General features: G+C 44.2%; 2 protein-coding genes across 3 annotated transcripts; both read left to right on the forward strand.

The window, feature by feature from the left end:
• Positions 1-355: 355 nt before the first annotated feature.
• Positions 356-11,507, forward strand: mgat1b (alpha-1,3-mannosyl-glycoprotein 2-beta-N-acetylglucosaminyltransferase b). 2 transcript variants are annotated; one of them, XM_074614317.1, is made up of 4 exons: positions 356-836; positions 1,951-2,165; positions 4,742-6,011; positions 8,874-11,507. In XM_074614317.1, the coding sequence occupies exons 3-4, from the start codon at positions 5,142-5,144 to the stop codon at positions 9,573-9,575; spliced, it is 1,572 nt and encodes a 523-aa protein (XP_074470418.1). In that variant the 5' UTR covers positions 356-836; positions 1,951-2,165; positions 4,742-5,141; the 3' UTR covers positions 9,576-11,507. The 2 variants fall into 2 exon arrangements, with proteins under 2 accessions (XP_074470418.1, XP_074470417.1); XM_074614316.1 differs by lacking the exon at positions 1,951-2,165.
• A 1,660-nt stretch (positions 11,508-13,167) lies between these two features.
• On the forward strand, positions 13,168-15,419 carry polr1h (RNA polymerase I subunit H). The gene is made up of 5 exons (XM_074613694.1): positions 13,168-13,381; positions 14,053-14,170; positions 14,810-14,913; positions 15,006-15,115; positions 15,235-15,419. The coding sequence occupies exons 2-5, from the start codon at positions 14,053-14,055 to the stop codon at positions 15,257-15,259; spliced, it is 357 nt and encodes a 118-aa protein (XP_074469795.1). The 5' UTR covers positions 13,168-13,381; the 3' UTR covers positions 15,260-15,419.
• Positions 15,420-17,425: the final 2,006 nt, after the last annotated feature.

Below are 17,425 nucleotides of genomic sequence, written 5' to 3' on the forward strand. Positions count from 1 at the left end.
CTTATTTGTGAAACCTAAACTAAAGTAGAACTTCACAAGATGCTCCGCGTTCCTCATATTCCCCTCTAAAATAACACGTAAACTTCTGACTTTATTCTCGTAATTTTACGACTTTTTTTCTGGTAAAGTTATTTCTTTATTCTCGTAATATTATGACTTTATTCTCATAATTTTACGACTTTTTCTCGTAATATTATGACTTTATTCTCGTAATCCCAGATTTTTGTTTTCCTCAATGTGACCGTAACACTAATGATGGGGCGTTCATATGGACTCTGTTCGTAATCCCGGTAAACACGACCTCATTGAAGGCAACACGGGGTCGTCGGGCAGCAAGTCTCGCAGCCAGTCTCGCGAGAGTTTCTGAAGTGTAGTTTCAGTGCAGCTAAATGAAAAATGGCGTCATCCTACAGGAGAAGAGACAGCCTCCAGAGACAGACCCGTTAAGACATCCAGAGAGAGGAGAGACAGCCTCCTCCTCCAGAGACAGACCCGTTAAGACATCCAGAGAGGAGAGACAGCTGGAGACACTCTGAACCGGCAGAGGACATGAAGCTGTGGAGACAGTAGCCTGCTAGCATTAGCATTAGCAGCTAGCTGAAGGTTCTGTAGGGATCCAGAGAGCAGAGAACCGGAGAACCGGAGAACCGGGGGACCGGGGGACCGGGGGACCGGGGGGATGAAGGAGACCAGCCGTGGAGGAGCACAGAGAGATGATGTGAAGGAAACACGAGGGGGGGCTCCAGAAGTTAGCTAGCTATCCAGCTAGCCGGTCAGCCTGCAGCTCCATGTGATCTCCATCTCCTCCACACCTCCACCAGAGCGGCAGGAGAGAGGTGAGTCAGCCCGCTACTGCTGCTCCGAACCCGGCTACTGCTGAACCACGGCCCCGGTCCCTAATGAGAACCCTCCACTGGCTGCACTAGCGGGCTAGCAGCACCAGCAGCAGCAGCATGTCAGCAGTGAAGGGTTCTCTTACTGTTCAGACTCTCTTAGCCCTGACAGACTGTCTGTGTTCTCTGTGTTCTCTGTGTTCTCTGTGTTCTGTGTGTTCTCTGTGTTCTGTGTGTTCTGTGTAGTTAGTTAATCATCTTATCAGCCTCAGAGGAGAACAGGAACAGCTGGTTTCATCTCAACACACCAGACAGATGTGAGCTGCTGGTTTAGGACATGAACTCACATCAGTTTAAAGTTCTCAGTGTTTTAGTGTTAAACATGTTCAGAGGCCTTTACTCCCTCAGGGTGGTCATGAGGAGCTGTGACCGGATCTGATCCTACCAGACTGCTCTGCGTGATCCTACCAGACTGCTCTGTGTGATCCTACCAGACTGCTCTGTGTGATCCTACCAGACTGCTCTGCGTGATCCTACCAGACTGCTCTGCTCTGTGTGATCCTACCAGACTGCTCTGTGTGATCCTACCAGACTGCTCTGTGTGATCCTACCAGACTGCTCTGCTCTGTGTGATCCTACCAGACTGCTCTGTGTGATCCTACCAGACTGCTCTGTGTGATCCTACCAGGCTGCTCTGTGTGATCCTACCAGACTGCTCTGTGTGATCCTACCAGACTGCTCTGTGTGATCCTACCAGACTGCTCTGCTCTGTGTGATCCTACCAGACTGCTCTGTGTGATCCTACCAGACTGTTCTGTGTGATCCTACCAGGCTGCTCTGTGTGATCCTACCAGACTGCTCTGTGTGATCCTACCAGACTGCTCTGTGTGATCCTACCAGGCTGCTCTGTGTGATCCTACCAGGCTGCTCTGTGTGATCCTACCAGACTGCTCTGTGTGATCCTACCAGACTGCTCTGTGTGATCCTACCAGACTGCTCTGCTCTGTGTGATCCTACCAGACTGCTCTGTGTGATCCTACCAGACTGTTCTGTGTGATCCTACCAGGCTGCTCTGTGTGATCCTACCAGGCTGCTCTGCTCTGTGTGATCCTACCAGCCAGCTCCACGTTGTCCCGGAGGAGGAGGAGGAGGAGGGTTTAAAGAAGAATAGAGCTTCAGCTGGTAGTTTGTGAGAGGAGCAACAGTTCCCTCCCATCCTCCCTCCATCTGCCCATCCTCCTCCCATCCTCCCTCCTCCCTGTTCAGTCAGCAGAGCTTAACTTACTCCAGTTGAAAGGGACATGACAGATCAGTAGGCTGCTCCGGGTTCAGGTAACGTACAGTTAGTTTCACTCTCTTTACTCTGAGCTCCGTACTTCACTTGTTGTTGTTTCTCTGTAACTTTAGACCAACTTCTTTCTTTCCTCTCAGACTTTTCTACTTCCATTGACCCTCTGCGGCTCAACGTTACTGCGTCTGCATGTTGCTGCTTTGTGTGTTTTCAGGGTAAAAACAGTTCAGCTTTAAAGAGGTCATGTTGCTGCTTCCTTTGTCAAGATGAGTAATTTGAGTCAACTCTTTCAAAACACATTAAAATATCCACTCATACGGTCCTCTTAGCTGAGACTAATGCAGTCTAATACTTTAGTCCTACAGTAAACCTCATGAATATAAGGTCCCATATCAGCTCATCTTCAGGTTCATACTTGTATTTTGTGTTTCTACTAGAACATGTTTACATGCTGTAACGTTAAAAATAACTTATTTTCCTCATCCTGTCTGTCTGAATATACCTGTATTCCCTCTCCGTCTGAAACGCTCCGTTTTAGTGCATTTCAACGGAATTGCAACGGAATTGCGTTACTAGGCAACAGCTTGGATCCATGTTTACTTCCTGTCAGCTGATGTGATTCACATCCACTGCAACAGGAAATCAACTGGGACACATTTAGAATGTTTACGTTTAAAACCGTGTAATGGTCTAAATATTGTATATTTGCATATGGGGAGGTGCAAGATCAATAAAAGTACGAGAGTACAAATATTTGAAATAAATACAAGAATAAAAACAAGACGAGGTAAAAGAATAAATAGAATAAAGTGCCAAGAGTATTGCACATACATTCCACGAATGTACCTTCTTGCAAACACGGACAACCATCATATGGTTAGTGCAAAATAACTTTACATTCAATATAAAACTTTTGTGCATTCAAGATAGCTCCTCTCGTTCAGCTTCGTAATGACGGAGGGAACGAACGACTTGGAGTAGCGGTTTGTCTTTCTCGGAGGCGGCAGAGAGCTGTGAACATGTGTTCAATACCAGTTTCTTAATCATCTTCAAATCATTATTTATCACTTCCATATAAAAAGGCGTTCAGGTATGAGGTTTGAGCGCTCGATAAACCATGTTTAAACATCTACTGTGTGTCAGTAGGTGGAACACATGTTGAATATGGGTGGGGGGGTTCTTTGTAAGGTGATGTAATGTGGAGATAAACAGGTGAATCACAGCCAAAGATCTGTTACTAATCACAGCGTTTGTTCCTTTTAGTCAAACATCCATCCTGACAAGATTATTGCAGGCCTATATTTATCAGCAGTAATTGGTTTAGGTTTCTCTAATGCTGAGGAGCTCCTTCATCCTCCACTCACTCAGCACTGGAAAGTGTCCGTTCGTGGGGGGGGGGGGGGGGCGTTTGACTTTGTACAGCAGAATCTCAGGTATAGTCAGACACTAAATAGACATAGAGGGCTAATTTAAAGGTCGTTTCAGCCGAATTACAAAACAGTTCTGTCACTTCCCTCTCGTGGTACCTCGTCTCTCAGGTAATAGAATAAAATCCCAATATAATGATTCAGCTTTGAATGTTTGCATGTGTATAGTGCAGTAGTATCTCTACAACAAGATACAAGCAAATATTTAAATATTCATAATCATTTGAATTGTGTGTTTTTATGCAAATAACCACATGCAATAACAAAGTACAGTACTGTGTACACTACCCTCCCTCCACGGTGTCATTTGAATACTGTATACCGTGTATATAATGTTTTTTGTGTTAAATATATTGAACATTGAATGACATCAGATCTAAAATGTTATTCCTTCATTTAGCGCAGAGATTTCTAAAGTGGCAGACAAAAGAAACACTCGTCTGTTACAGTGGCAGGAAGTGGAAAAAGTTAATTTCAGACCCTGGTTGTGACACAATTCATCTGCGAGGTTTTGTGGTGCTGGTTTACCAGCATGATAACGAGGCTGGTTACTTGTAAAGTCTTTGCAGTTTGCTCCTGCCACGAGTCACCTTTTCCATCCAAGTACTTAGTCAGGAAAAGATGGCAGTAATCTCTCCTTTCTGCCTTCAGTGGAGAACAGTAATGAAATCAGGATCACTAACGCAATCTGAAGTGTTGTCATGTTTCTAAAGGAGAAAAAGTGAAAGTGGTATTCCCCTCTTACTCTGATCATCATGTTCTTGGACATTTGACATCTTTGTTGACGTGTTGCTCAGTAAAAGACTGAACGCCACGAGGAGATGAGCAGGACATCCTGTTGGCCTCTCTGAACATGTCCGATAAAGTGTCTGTTCAGGGAAGTGAGCTTCCAGAAACAACACATTTTATCCCTTTTTCTGAAGAGGAATGTAACACTGCTGGTCTGTCGGTCTGATAAAGTAGATTTGGTCTCTGCAATGGAAACATCCCAAACCCGACGGTACCATTAACAGAAGACTGGTTTTCATGTCATACATAAGAAGGTGATAATCTTGTGACTGCTTCTATTGACACGTGTGCAGGATTTTACACGGATGTACGGTGCATGTCTGAAAGGAGCGTTTGTTTGTGCTTCATTATTTAAAATTGGTTCATTGTGCTGATGGTTTGTTCTGCTGCTCTGTTTTCAGGATGATGGCTGAAGGGTAATATCCAAGGATTCACATCCCCTCAACCCAAAGTGAGCCCACTTTCCCCTTTTTTTACTTCCATCTGCAGTTGTGCCACCTCCCCCTGCTTGACTCTGCGTGTCCTATCTCAGCTCGTCTCCCCGTCCGTATGGGATCTCATGGGATGCATGCATTCCTCAGTCGGATCATGTGAATTCATTTTAAATTGGACAGTTCTCCTCCCGACACCCGAAGGATGACTCTCAAATTTGAAAAAATTACAATGTGATCGGATATATCAACCTCCTGCCCACCTGAGATTGCCACCTCAGTCTGTAGGATTCTCACTCTGGTTCCATCACCTGTTCCCTACCTGCAGCCTTTTCCACAACCCCATCCCTTTTTCTAGTGTCATTGGGCCATGGTTCGCAAAAAAGGTTCTCTTATACTATGCGGTGCTTTCCTGTTTGTCGCCTGGAATGCTTTGCTTCTACTTTATCTTTGGGGTCGTCCTCCCATCGGGCGCCTCGGAGAAGGTGGTGGAGCCGAACCAGGAGGAAAGGAGGAGTGGGCCCTGGGCAGAGGGAAAGGAGGCCAGCTCAACCTGGCTGGGGAGGTGATCCGACTGGCGGAGGAGGTCGAAATTCAGCTCGAGACCCAGAAAAAACTACTGAAGCAGATTGAAAGTCACAGGGCGGTGTGGGCTCGGCAGAGAGACGTCGGGAAAAGAGAGACGGAGGATGCAAAAGAAGTCAAACAAGAGGTTTTCCACCAGCCGCCAAAGCCTCCACTTCCTGTAAAAGAAGGTGTGGATGATGGGGACCAAACTCAAGTAAAAAACACACAGACGCCCGTTCACATAGTCGCTTCGGACTCTAAGTTGGATCAGCACCAGGCCGTTGATATAAAGGAGGAGATCGCTGAGAACAATAAATTGGGGACTTCCGTTGCCGGCCCAAAAGTCGTCATTCCTGTTCTAGTCATCGCTTGTGACAGAGTGACGGTGAAACGGAGCCTCGACAGACTGATCCAGTACCGCCCCTCTCAAGAACTATTTCCAATCATCGTCAGCCAGGACTGCGGTCACGCCGAGACGGCTCGCGTGATTGGCTCGTACGGCGATCAAGTGACACACATACGGCAGCCGGACCTGGGGGACATCAGAGTCCGACCGGAGCACAGGAAGTTCCAGGGCTACTACAAAATATCCCGACATTACCACTGGGCCCTCAACCAGGTGTTCAACACGTTCTCCCAGTCCACCGTGGTCATAGTGGAGGACGACCTGGAGGTGAGTGCTGTCAGACTTCTGCCTCATTCTCACAACTTTACCACACATTACCGTAGACATTACAGTAGACATTACAGTAGACATTACCGTAGACATTACCGTAGACATTACAGTAGACATTACAGTAGACATTACTGTAGGCATTACAGTAGACATTACAGTAGACATTACAGTAGGCATTACCGTAGACATTACCGTAGACATTACTGTAGACATTACTGTAGACATTACAGTAGACATTACAGTAGGCATTACCGTAGGCATTACCGTAGACATTACAGTAGGCATTACCGTAGACATTACAGTAGACATTACAGTAGGCATTACCGTAGACATTACAGTAGACATTACAGTAGGCATTACCGTAGACATTACAGTAGACATTACTGTAGGCATTACAGTAGACATTACAGTAGACATTACAGTAGGCATTACCGTAGACATTACAGTAGACATTACCGTAGGCATTACCGTAGACATTACCGTAGACATTACAGTAGGCATTACCGTAGACATTACAGTAGGCATTACCGTAGACATTGCCAAAGACATTACCGTAGGCATTACAGTCGGCATTGCAGGGCTCCAGACTAACTTTTTACAGTGGTTGCACTGGTGCGCCTAACTTTTTTTATTTTGGTGCAACAGCACATCATTTAGGCATTCACCTAACATTTTGTCACTGCGCCTTTTGGCATTGCAATAATACATTTGATGTTTTTTTTGTCAGTTCCCCTAGACCAGGGGTCGGTAACCTGCAGCTCTTTAGCTCCTCTCCAGAGGCTCCCTGTGGATGTTTAGAAATGGAAATGAATAACTGTTTTTTGTTTATACATTTTCATTATTCATCTCCAGCAGAATAGAAACAATAAAGTGAGCCGTGCCTGTAGACACAGCATGAGTTAGTAATTATCTCTCTCACTGGGAGGTCTGGCAGGTTTCAAGAGGGTAGATAGCCTTTCCATGGTAAAGGTGTAATTACATCTGGCTTCCGTCCAAATGCGGGTTAATGATGTCTGGAGCTGGTCCCAGTGGTCCCACTGCTGGTCCCACTGCTGGTCCCACTGCTGGTCCCACTGCTGGTCCCACGCTTGTCTCAAGTATTCACCACTGAAGACAGTCTCCTCAAAATGTTCCACATCAGCTTATGAAGACTCTGTGATAACTTAGTAAACTCTAACCAGTAGTGTTGTAATACTCCAGACCCAGACCGGTCTCAAGACCACTTTTTGAAGATCTCGGTATCGTCTCGGAATCAACTGCGTTTCTACTCCGTCTCGTCTCCGTCTTGGACAAAGAGGACTCTGGATTATATTTTATTTTTAACACTAAATTGCCTGCTTATTGTCTGATTTATTAGTTAACATCATTACTGCGACTGCTCATAGAACTCAAAGGAACATTCCCACATAAAAGTCACCTCAACCCCTCAAAGTCCTGGTCTTGTCTCGGTTTAGTTGGTCTCGGTTTAGTTGGTCTTGACTAGTTAACCAGTACCTATTTTAGTGTGTGGTGACAGAGCCCAGACTGGTTTCCAGTATGTAGGACTGTGTGTGTTCTCTGGATCACAGCAGAAACTATATCTGGTACTTGGGAGAGAGAGAGAGAGAGCAAAGAATCTCAGTTGAGATTAGCACATTGAACTGAATCAGCAGTTATTTAGCCAACGAGCAGAGAAGATGTGGCTTCACCTCCGTGACTCCGCTGGCTTCCTCTTTCTGTTCCCGACAGCTCAGCACCAACTCTCCCTGTTTGTTCTGGTAATCTCTCTGCAAGTTCAGAGTTCAAGATCATTTGACCTCTTCAACCCACCAGTTGGCCCACCACCATACAGACTTACTGAGTGCAGCCAACCAGCGGTCAAATGCACAACATTTTATGTTTGTGGTGCTTTTGGTTTGTCTTTTTGATCGGTGACGGGAAACGAGAGGAGAGGGAGGGCTGGGTGTGAACCAGGGATGTTGCAATGAAACGGTCAACGTCTAAAAGATAGAGGGTGTTATGTACGTACGTAAGGACAATTTTGAGGTACTTGTACTTCACTTGAGTATTTCCATTTAAGCTACTTTATAAATGTACTCCACTACATTTCAGAGGGAAATATGTCACTTTTTAGTCTTTATTTGACAGCTGTAGTCAGCATTACTCTTCAGATTAAGATTTCACTGTAAAAAGATATGAGGATCTTATAAAATACGATGCATTATTAGTAAAGATAACAGCAGCAGTGGGACTCCGTACAGAAAGCAGTGTCTAGTTGAGGCCCTTTGTCACATTTCAGATGTCTATGAGTTGTTAGCAGCTCCACTAAAGAGACATTTCCCTTCTAAACTGCTCACATGGTTTCATTTTAATAACTGTGTGAAGTCCAGAGAGGTTAAATAACATGTAGAATCAAACTTGAGAATGGTCAAAAAGATGCATACAAATGTTTTTCCTTCTCTCCTGCCCTTCAATCATCATGTCATGACCCCTCGGGTTTATGTTGCGGCCTTTCAGAGGGGCCCGACTCCTAGGTTGGCAACCACTGGACTAAACTAAACTAAAGTTGCTCCACCGCGAGCAGCTACAACAGTAAAATGCTGCTTACACAAATGCATCAGTGTTAACAATCTAATAATGATATATATATATATATATATTAATATATATATATATATATATATATATATATATATATATATTAATATATATTATAATATATATTATTATGCCAAAAATATACTGACTACTGCAGGTTTAAATTGGCCCAAACTGCCAGTTAAGAGAGTGTGAACGGCCTTTTCAGTGATTCTGTTGATCTGTTTGTGTCTGTGAAGCAGCAGCTCAATACTGTGCTTCTGTCTCCTCTCATTATTTAAGGTGGCCCCGGACTTCTTTGAGTATTTCCGAGCCCTGTACCCGATCCTGCGCGCCGACCCCAGCCTGTGGTGCGCCTCTGCGTGGAACGATAACGGCAGAGACGCCTTGGTGGATCCATCCAGAGCGGAGCTCCTCTACAGAACAGACTTCTTCCCCGGTCTGGGCTGGATGCTGCTGAAGGAGATGTGGGACGAACTGGAACCCAAATGGCCCTCGGCCTTCTGGGACGACTGGATGCGTCAGCCGGAGCAGCGCAAGGAGCGCTCCTGCATCCGGCCCGAAGTCTCCCGGACTATCACCTTTGGCCGGAAAGGCGTCAGTTTAGGTCAATTCTTCGACCAGTACCTTCGCTATATTAAGCTAAACACTGAATTTGTGCCTTTTACCAAACAGGATTTGTCTTATTTGCTAAAAGAGAAGTATGATGAAATGTTTATAAAAGAGATTTACGGCGCCCCGCTGGTGAAGATCGAGGAGCTGCAACAAGGGGGCACCTTAAGAGGCCCTGGACCGTTCAGGGTGCAGTACTCAAGCCGGGACAGTTTTAAAGTCTTTGCTCGAAATCTGGGGGTGATGGACGACTTGAAATCTGGAGTTCCTCGTACAGGTTACAGGGGCGTGGTCAACTTCCTGTTCCGGGGTCGGAGGGTGTTCTTGGCTCCGCCAGAGGGCTGGACGCAGTACGACGTCAGCTGGAGCTGAGAGACCCATCCAGACTGGACAATGTGAATGGTGTTGAAGAGGAAACACCCTCTCAGACCAAAGAATCCAGCAGACGCACACGGTGGTTCATGAAGGACTTAGAGCAGCTGTTTGTGAGGGAAGCTTTTACAACAGGGTGCTCGGTCAGGATCAGCACGTTCAACGGCCACACACACACACACTGCAAGGAAAAGAGAATTCCACCCTTAAAAACCTGGTTTCTATCGGCAACGTGCCTTGCTTTCTGGGCCCATTTTGCTTGGTGTGTTTTTTTAATTTTATTTCTGTGAATAACTGGCCAAATGTAGACTTAAAACATCACATCCAGATGTTTGCAGCAGCTGTAAATGGGAGTTTGGTAGCAGGAAATCTTTACAGTTGTTTCAGTGTCGGTGATAAAACACCAGAGGCCAAACAGAAGCAGAGTGATCGTCTCTAGAACGGAGACACAACAGTGTTAATATCACATGTTTTTAACTCTTTCAACTCTTCACATCTGGCCACTGTAGACCGCAACGGTCTGTAGATCAGGAGTCTCCAACCTTTGTTCCTCTGAGAGCTAATTTGACAAAATGAAAGTGGCCGAGAGCTACACACACAGCGCCACCGAGTGGTCCGTCGCCAACAGCAGACATCCTTTCTGTCTTACTTTCATGGTCCTTTAATAACGTTTCAGTCATCGCTTCTATTACAATCCTTCCATCGGTGAAGGGCTTTGTGTTCCGTTAGGATGAGCGCCGCTACACGAAGCCTCTGCTGCAGCGTTGGCCTTCTTCTTCATCAGTTTGGTGAACAGAGACTGTCGTCTATTAAGCGTTGTTTTCAGCTCCTTTACCTTCTCTGTTCGTAGACCGCTACCAGACAGAAAGTCCTGTGAAAAGTGAAAAGAAAAAACAAACGCCTATGAAAACATGACGTAATAATGCACCCTTTAAATAAGCAGGAAAATACTGCGCCAGACTTTAGACCAGGTTTTTGTTGGTCAACGGTGCAATCGCTTTCTGCTGCCTCAAGATAGCGACGCGCCAACAAAGCACCCGAACCACACCTCATGTTAACACCAATGTGGGCGCAAGTACATCTGCTACTTCCACAACGTGGGCGTGAAAATTACAACTGCTTCGTTATGAAACTAGCAATGACCGTTGCGCTCTGCGCCGGGTGTACGATGGGCCAAACGTGTTAGGTGGAAGTTGTATTTGCCAGAAAGTAAAAACACCAAACACCAGGTTCATACCTGTTCCAAACCGTCAGACGCAGCGCCTTCAGTTCTGCTGTCGACACCTTTAGACGAGCGCCGTGTGAGAAGCATCCTGAGGTCTTGGTGGCTGATCTCCAGCTGATCTCCAGCTGATCTCCAGCTGGTCTTGGAAGGCCTATAATTCAGTTTTATTTTGTTAATGTAAAGCATTTAATGTTTGAGTGGCCCAGTTTAAACTCCATCAATGTGATGGTTGAAGAGATTTCCCTTTTGACATTCAGAGGGTCACAGAATCTGCATCTCTCCTCCAGGTGAGTGACCTCGGTGTCTAAGTGTGTAGAAGGAAGTAGTTCATATGAAGGGTGGAGTCGTGGCTGTTTTTGAAATGATTTAATCGTCTTGAACTTGAAGTTCTAACAAGTTTGTTGAGCTGCAAATGAGATAAACCTGACGGATGTGATGATCACCCTGAAGCCCTGATACATGACATCCAAACCACGGTTTGGTTCAGCTTAGGTTTGTTCAAAAACCACCGATTGTTCTGACAGTTTGTGTTTGTGCTGTGGAGGGATTACAGAATGATTCTCACTGTACTGTAATTAACTTTGGGAGGTTCTCCAGCAGATTGATTGATTCCCATGTCTGTATGGTGATGTGTAAAACCACTGCCTGATGTGTTTATAACTTTAATACAGTATAAATAAAATGAACTATTTTGATATTTGCCCACATGGTGAAGGAGTTACTGTTTCATTGACAGCATTCAGTCGTGTGACCAGCAGTACCGAACCAGCCGTGTGAGCAGCAGTACCGAACCAGCCGTGTGAGCAGCAGTACCGAACCAGCCGTGTGAGCAGCAGTACCGAACCAGCCGTGTGAGCAGCAGTACCGAACCAGCCGTGTGAGCAGCAGTACCGAACCAGCCGTGTGAGCAGCAGTACCGAACCAGCCGTGTGAGCAGCAGTACCGAACCAGCCGTGTGTCCAGCAGTACCGAACCAGCCGTGTGAGCAGCAGTACCGAACCAGCCGTGTGAGCAGCAGTACCGAACCAGCCGTGTGTCCAGCAGTACCGAACCAGCCGTGTGAGCAGCAGTACCGAACCAGCCGTGTGAGCAGCAGTACCGAACCAGCCGTGTGAGCAGCAGTACCGAACCAGCCGTGTGAGCAGCAGTACCGAACCAGCCGTGTGACCAGCAGTACCGAACCAGCCGTGTGTCCAGCAGTACCGAACCAGCCGTGTGAGCAGCAGTACCGAACCAGCCGTGTGAGCAGCAGTACCGAACCAGCCGTGTGAGCAGCAGTACCGAACCAGCCGTGTGTCCATTGTGAACAATAAGAAGAAGAATAGCTTGTATTTTATACAGTAGCACCTTTCAGGGGACCCGAGGACGCTTTACATATGGAAGCCCACAAAAACCTTCGGAGCCCCCCTAGATGATGTACTTCAGTAAAGTGTGAAAGATATTGACAGATTCAAACTTCCCGGATCAATAACTGATAACAGAAACGTCAAAAAACACCAACGAGGGCTCTTTCTAAGTAAGTAGTGAGGTAGACAACCAGCTACAACCTCATTTATATCACAACCAGCCGTCCTCCAAGCTGAACACTTTACATTATATATATATATATATATATATATACAGTATATATATTATAATAATATTGTTCTCTATGTGCAGCCGGCTGTGTTACGAGCTGTCAGGGACCGTCTACAAAGTGCAACGCTGAAAAGAGAAAAATATTCAATAACTTCACTTTCATAAAGTGTAGTGCCATCAAAATGTCTTAATTAGTTTAATAGGTATAATCAGGAGATCATTGATGTGTGACGTCATGTTGGTGGTACTACACTGCAATACTGAAGATATTTAATATGTTTCTCTTTTCAGCGTTGCACTTTGTAGACGGTCCCTGACAGCTCGTAACACAGCCGGCTGCACATAGAGAACAATATTATTATAATATATATACTGTATATACATATTTACTGAACTACGTCATCAGGAGGCTCCGTACATCAGCTATGACGCGTCATCAGAATGCGACAGTAGGAGTAGAAGGACCCGCAGTGCTTAACCATCAACCGTCCACATGTTAAACTCACAACACGAGACACGGAGACAGAGACACAGACAGAGAGAGACACGGAGACAGAGACAGACAGAGAGACACGGAGACAGAGAGAGACAGAGAGACACGGAGACAGAGAGACAGACAGAGAGACACGGAGACAGAGACAGACAGAGAGACACGGAGACACAGAGACACTAGACAGAGACACGGAGACAGACAGAGAGACACGGAGACAGAGAGACAGACAGAGACAGACAGAGAGACAGAGAGACAGAGACAGACAGAGAGACACGGAGACACAGAGACACAGAGACAGACAGAGAGACACGGAGACAGAGAGACACTAGACAGAGACACAGAGAGACACGGAGACGGAGACAGACAGAGAGACACAGAGACACAGACACTAGAGAGAGACTCAGAGAGACAGAGACACTAGACAGAGAGAGACCAGAGAGACTTAAACTCACAACAGAGAGGCTGAGATCTGTCCGCTGAGAGGATTGTTTGTGTTTACACATCAACCCGGTGAGTTACTGATGAGATCCAGACTAGAGAGGTACTTTAACACAACGTTAGCTGAATACAACGTTTCCGGTAGCTACATGCTATTGGACTTATTATTATTATTATATATTAATCTTGTTAGTGATATTACCAACCAGGTAAAAGAGAAGTCATTTAAATGAATCCACAGATTCTATCCAGAGAAACATAGATGTAAACTCCTTCTGCGAATCACATCCTGAAACTTTATTTATTTAAGAAAATTAAGATTTAACATCATAATGTATAAATCATCAATATATGACATGGACAACATGAGAGTAAAGACAGAAACACAAATTAAAATAACATAATATTTAAATCTAATAAATAAAAATAAGCAATATTATGACATTTAGTAGAAGGGACATGACTAGATATTTATATAGTTCACTTGTTAATATTTTCTTTACATAATATTTCTTTTTATATTTGGGATCAAAATAGTTTTTTTGTTTGTAGTGATCTTGGAGACGGAATCAAAGAGATGCAATTCAACACAAAAGAAGTGGATATTTGGTGTTTCAAGGTCTTAACTCTGTCTGATATGGAGATGATGCTCCTGTACGGTAGAGAACCAACAGCTGGTGTCTAACGGAGACTGTGTCCGGTCCCCTACAGTACCGTACTGATGCTCCTCTTCTTCCTCACAGATGTCGTGTTTCGGTGGTGACACCAACTTCTGCCCAGAATGTGGGAATGTTCTTCCTCTTCCAGGAATCCTGGACACCGTCCGCTGTCCTCGCTGCTCCTTCTGCATCCCTGTAGCAGGTACCAGCTGACCTCGCTCTAAACTCCCAACACAGACCATGAGGCCATGAGAGGGACTGACAGGGACATAGAGACAGACACTATAAGGTCCAAAACACAGTCCATGAGAGGGACAGACAGGGACACAGAGACAAACACTATAAGGTCCAAAACACAGTCCATGAGAGGGACTGACAGGGACACAGAGACAAACACTATAAGGTCCAAAACACAGTCCATGAGAGGGACTGACAGGGACACAGAGACAAACACTATAAGGTCCAAAACACAGTCCATGAGAGGGACAGACAGGGACACAGAGACAAACACTATAAGGTCCAAAACACAGTCCATGAGAGGGACTGATGGGACCACAGAGACAAACACTATACGGTCCAAAACACAGTCCATGAGAGGGACAGACAGGGACACAGAGACAAACACTATAAGGTCCAAAACACAGTCCATGAGAGGGACTGATGGGACCACAGAGACAAACACTATACGGTCCAAAACACAGTCCATGAGAGGGACAGACAGGGACACAGAGACAGACACTATAAGGTCCAAAACACAGTCCATGAGAGGGACAGACAGGGACACAGAGACAGACACTATAAGGTCCAAAACACAGTACTGAACCTGTATTTTACCTTCCAGAGTTCTCAGGCCATAAGATCTGTTCTACGGTCGTGTTCAACCCCGCGGAGCAGTCGTCGGTGGCTCTGGAGGACGAGGAGAACTCTGAGCTGAAGGGAGCTGTGGTGAGGACAGACTGTCTGCTGCTCACTGCCTGCTGCTGTGTGATGATAACAACAGTCCGCTGTATTAATGAGCTCACCTGCTCTCCCTCTAGATCGACAGACGCTGCTCTCGCTGCAACAAAGAGGGGATGGTTTACCACACCAGGCAGATGAGATCTGCAGATGAAGGACAGACGGTCTTCTTCACCTGTATACACTGCAGGTAATCAATATGAACACACTGAGTGTATATATATATTTATATATATAGTATAGTGTAAGTTAATTTGAACCCTCTGTGCTGTGTGACCTTTCGCTGATCATTTTGATTTTGGTGTTCAGGTATCAAGAGAAGGAGGACTCGTGAGACGCCCCCCTCTCCTCTCCTCTCCATGCTTCTGCTCTCATCATGTCCACCAGCGTTGGTTTCAGATAGTTGGATGCTTTCAACCAACAAACGAGGCTGAAGCATTGCAGAGCATCTCAGTTACTGGTTTTGAATTATCAGCATTCACATTTTGAATAAAGTTTGACTAAACAATCTGAACTCAGGGTCCACATGCAATCTGTAGTCCTCTCAGTGTTCATGGGACAAACTGCAGCTCAGCTGACAGATGATCTTCTAATGATGACTGCTGCAGAAACAGCTTGTAAGAGGACCGTAGGTTAACATTTGTCTTGTTGAACTACAGTTCCCAAAGTCAAGAATGAACTTTGATGCTGAACCACCATCTCGGGGCAAGTCTGTGTCCACCCGGTTAGTATCCAGTATTCTCTATTTCAGCTCTGGGTTTGGGAAACATCTGTGTCTTTAGCTGCTGGATGCTCCTCTACGTTCACCAGCTGGTCTTTAACTGGGTCTCTCTGCTGCTGAGCAGCTGCTGTACACCGGTGTTATCAGAGATGTTTGTCTGGAGATGTAGAAGGTGAGAGCTGAGTTTTGGATCCAGTAAACCGAAACGAGCTGAAAGACGCTAAATACATAATGTGTAGCGTTGTGGTTTGTTTTGGATATTTGATGCCCCCCCAGTGCCACTGATTCATATAAAAGACGGTGTATCAACATGTGTTTGATGTGGAGTATGGTAAATAGATAAATGTAATCACATTTGTTTGAAGTGTTTAAATATTACAATTTCTCTGTAGTATCACCTGGAACTTCCTCCTAAAACTAGAAGTGTTTCCTGATTAAATGTGTCTGATGAACGTGCACGTTGATGCTGATGCTTGATGATTTTATGAAAACTAATTGGCCTTAATGTATTTACTGAATTAAATAATTCTATTTAGTGTGTCACAGCCGTTCCAGTGAGCCAGCTTGCACAGTACCAGGGAGCTGGCCCACCTCCGTGGATCAGGGCCATAATGTTATTACTTACACCTGTGATCACCCTGCAGTGACATGTCAGAACGGCTGCTGTGAAAAGGGCATATTTGAATGTGTACAAGTGCTGAGTTCTAAATATCATGAGACTAATGGGAAACATAGACTTTAATGCATTGTATAATTAATAATATTTCATAGACAACATGATGTGGCTGAAAGCTCTAGAAAATGTCTAGTAAATGACCTGCTGATAAAAAGGTTTGAACTAATCTTCTCTTTGTTTGTGTCCTTTTGTTACATACAATATTGAATAAATTAATTAATAAATAAATTGTTTTTTTAAAAAAAGGTGATATAATGGAGGTGATATATTACAGGACGTTGTATTAGACTGCATTAGGTTTAGCTAGGTGTACCTAATAAACTGACAACTGAGTAGGCCTATTACACCTCACAAAGTCACATTCACATTTTGCAACATATTATTTTAGCATGTGTGTACTTCTGAGATATTTTCTATAGTGGTCTATGTTTAGAATATATAATTATACTATACTATATACTATATTAGAATATAGTGATAGAGTCATGAAATGATGAACGGTCTTCTTTACTGGTACTGTACTTAGTCTATCTAATTTGTAGATATTTGATTTTGGGTATAAGAATAATGTATTATCTTCATATTTTATATTGTATTTTATATATTTGGTCGGATGCTGTGTATTGTATATATATATATATATATGTATATATATATACATATATATATATATATGTATATATATATACATATATATATTGCATATTGTATTATGTGTGTATTGTATATTATAAATAATATGTGCATATACAAAAAGATAACTAGTCAATATGATTAAGATAAATATGTAAGTAATGAATTTGTATTTTGATTAAGATTAAGATGAATTGGTATTCTTGATTGATTATATTTAGAAAAGTTTAGGAAAATGAATTAGAGTATATGTTTAGCTCAATAAGGAAGCTGTAGTTTGTACTTCTTCTCACTCCTTTTCCAACCTGTAAACCGAGGCATCAAGTGTTTGACAATTATTTTTGCTTTTCATTGTACTTTTTTTCTGTCTGTCCACTTATGTGTTTGATCATTCTCTTTTTTTATTTTTTTTATTTGACATGTTCGAAATAAGTTTTTGAAGTAAATCCTCAGAGGTGAATCTCAGCCCT

This window comes from Sebastes fasciatus, chromosome 17 (genome assembly GCF_043250625.1).
Source record: "Sebastes fasciatus isolate fSebFas1 chromosome 17, fSebFas1.pri, whole genome shotgun sequence".
NCBI classification, from domain to species: Eukaryota; Metazoa; Chordata; class Actinopteri; order Perciformes; family Sebastidae; genus Sebastes; species Sebastes fasciatus.